At 42.5% G+C, this 2,500-nt stretch overlaps 1 protein-coding gene across 1 annotated transcript in view; it reads right to left on the bottom strand.

Annotated features, from left to right (window-relative positions):
* Positions 1–358, bottom strand: part of LOC138002514 (uncharacterized) — a 924-nt gene extending 566 nt beyond the window's left edge. Inside the window, exon 1 of the mRNA XM_068848548.1 lies at positions 1–358. This exon is cut by the window's left edge and continues 566 nt beyond it. Coding sequence (XP_068704649.1) covers positions 1–358 — 358 coding nt within the window.
* Between the last annotated feature and the right edge of the window lie 2,142 nt (positions 359–2,500).

Genomic DNA, 2,500 nt, shown 5'->3' with positions numbered 1-2,500 from the left:
AGGTGGTTTCTTCATCTAACGCGGTTTCGTGCACTGCTTGTGTTGTGGTGAATTTATGCGCCCAAGCGTAAGTTAGGGCTAATATTTTTTCAAGGGAAAGCTTACTACCAGAAAACCATGACTTCTGGCGGATTGAAGCTTGTCCATTGCAGTTTTTTCTAGAGCATCGCCAAACAAATCCATCCCCCGATGCAGTTCGTCTTTGCCATTTGAGTGCGTTTCCGCACTCAGGTTTAGGGCATTTCATTGACGACGAGAGTAGATTTTGCTCTTTGCACCACTCTATGCTCCGCTCGTGATCGGCTAAAAGTCGGGATAGTTTCCATAAGTTTATATTTGATTCTTGAGAGGCGGCCATCAAGTTTCAAAATTCACAGTTTGCTGAAAAAGAGGGGTTAACGTCGACTCAAAGATTTTATATTGCAATAAATCGTGCATAAAAAATTTCCCATATAGGATGCCCCAATCACAAGGAGGTATACTCTTCCGTGTAGTGCTCTTTAAGTGTGCAGCACGGGGGATGAAAAAACAAGCAATTCAGACATTCACAGATATGCTCGATTAACCTCCAAAAGAATTTTACTGGGTTCAACCTTAAGCCTAAAGGGTTACGGTTAGCATTATTAAGGGGTGACGTTGTTTCAAAAGAAGCAAAATCAGTGCATTTATTGGTGGTCGGCACGGCACGCGTATATAATTACTTATCATTGTTATGTAAATTGTCGTCCAGAATTCCAAAGAAATATCATTATCAAGGTGTGAATTAGCAACTTGACACGTTAGCTCAGTGGTCTAGAAGAGGGACAAGTAATCCAGAGGTTTACAGTGGTACGGAGTTCAAGGCAGACTGCGAGAGACTTCGAAAAAAGGACAGAAAAAGCCGAGCGGGATCTGGAGAAGACAGACAGGACAAAGGAATCGAAAGAGGAAAGCTGGGACGAAAAGAAAGAGAGACGTTGTGAGCAAAAAGGGCAAAGAAAAGAGAGAGGGTGAAAAAAGAGAGGGAGGGAGCGAGAGAGAGAGAATGAGATCCACTTTTGATCATCCCGTAAGTACAAATTAGCCATGTATATATTCGATTCCCTTGGGTATACGCATTGTTCTAGAAAACAATAGTGCGAATGAATAATTAATATATTCTGCATGCATAATGAAGTAGGGACCTGTACGGAAATCATTCCGATAGGGCAAGATTTCCGTACAGGTCCCTACTTCATTATGCATACGGTCCTTTGTTTCAAGAAAACAATAGCGATAACAATAGACGCCCTTTGGGAGTGTAGCGCTTTGTTTGGTCTTCTTAGAGGTTTTTTTTCTAAGTCCATATGGACTTAAATAAAATCGGTAAAATTTTTGACTGAAATACGGAAAATCGAACATTTTCAACTTAATTTTTGCACTTTTCTAGCAATTTTAGCCATTTGTCAATTTTAAAATAAGCGAAAGAAGTGGAATTTTAAGAAATCTTTGTACATATACTGTTCAGATTCTCATGTACAAAACAAACGGACCAAATAAAAGTTTGCAGCAATTGAATGCCTACCTTCTTTTTGCTCGTAAAATTGTCCTTCGTTTCTCTGTCAATTCACCAAAGCACTGCAAAGTGTGGGTTTGTTTTCTGTCCTGTATAATGTACGGCTCTTTTCGCCGAATCACGAGCAGTGCATAGAGAGGGCTCTTTATCGCACATTGCACAAATCAGCGATATGCTCAATGATGTTTCCGAATGGATCACTTTTGTTTTGCTGACGCCACAACCACTCCTGTAGGTAGCTTTCAAACAGATTCACGGATGTTCCTGCACGAGGCATACTTCGTTTTACTCCCCACCATGTATTTTCAATGCGCTGCGTGTGGGCAAGCGTGTCTGGGTCAACGAAGTTTAGGCGATGGTTAACTCTGAGATGATGATAGCCCTCGTCTTGTAGGCAATCGTAAGCTTTCCACATGTCGCTCATCACGCGTGTTCCAGGCAATATTTGAGCGCGGATAATTGGCAAGAGTGTCTCTTTATCCCTGCGCTCTACCGGGACAAGGAAGCAGGCCTTGGTTTCCGGCAAATGCCACCAAAGACCCACTGTCCTTCGATGTAGCGACCTTTGTGATACTTCATCTTGCCAAACTTGGACTCATCAATCTCAACACTTGTACCAGGACCGCCTATTGGCCTCGCATGTTGTTTCATTATTCTATCTGCACAAACCTCCCGGCAATAGTTATACCAATCTATCACCGTTTCTGTCGAGGTGGTTTCTTCATCTAACGCGGTTTCGTGCACTGCTTGTGTTGTGGTGAATTTATGCGCCCAAGCGTAAGTTAGGGCTAATATTTTTTCAAGGGAAAGCTTACTACCAGAAAACCATGACTTCTGGCGGATTGAAGCTTGTCCATTGCAGTTTTTTCTAGAGCATCGCCAAACAAATCCATCCCCCGATGCAGTTCGTCTTTGCCATTTGAGTGCGTTTCCGCACTCAGGTTTAGGGCATTTCATTGACGACGA

The sequence above is a fragment of the Montipora foliosa genome, chromosome 5 (assembly GCF_036669935.1).
Source record: "Montipora foliosa isolate CH-2021 chromosome 5, ASM3666993v2, whole genome shotgun sequence".
NCBI classification, from domain to species: Eukaryota; Metazoa; Cnidaria; class Anthozoa; order Scleractinia; family Acroporidae; genus Montipora; species Montipora foliosa.
This window is presented reverse-complemented; position numbering and strand designations above follow the sequence as displayed.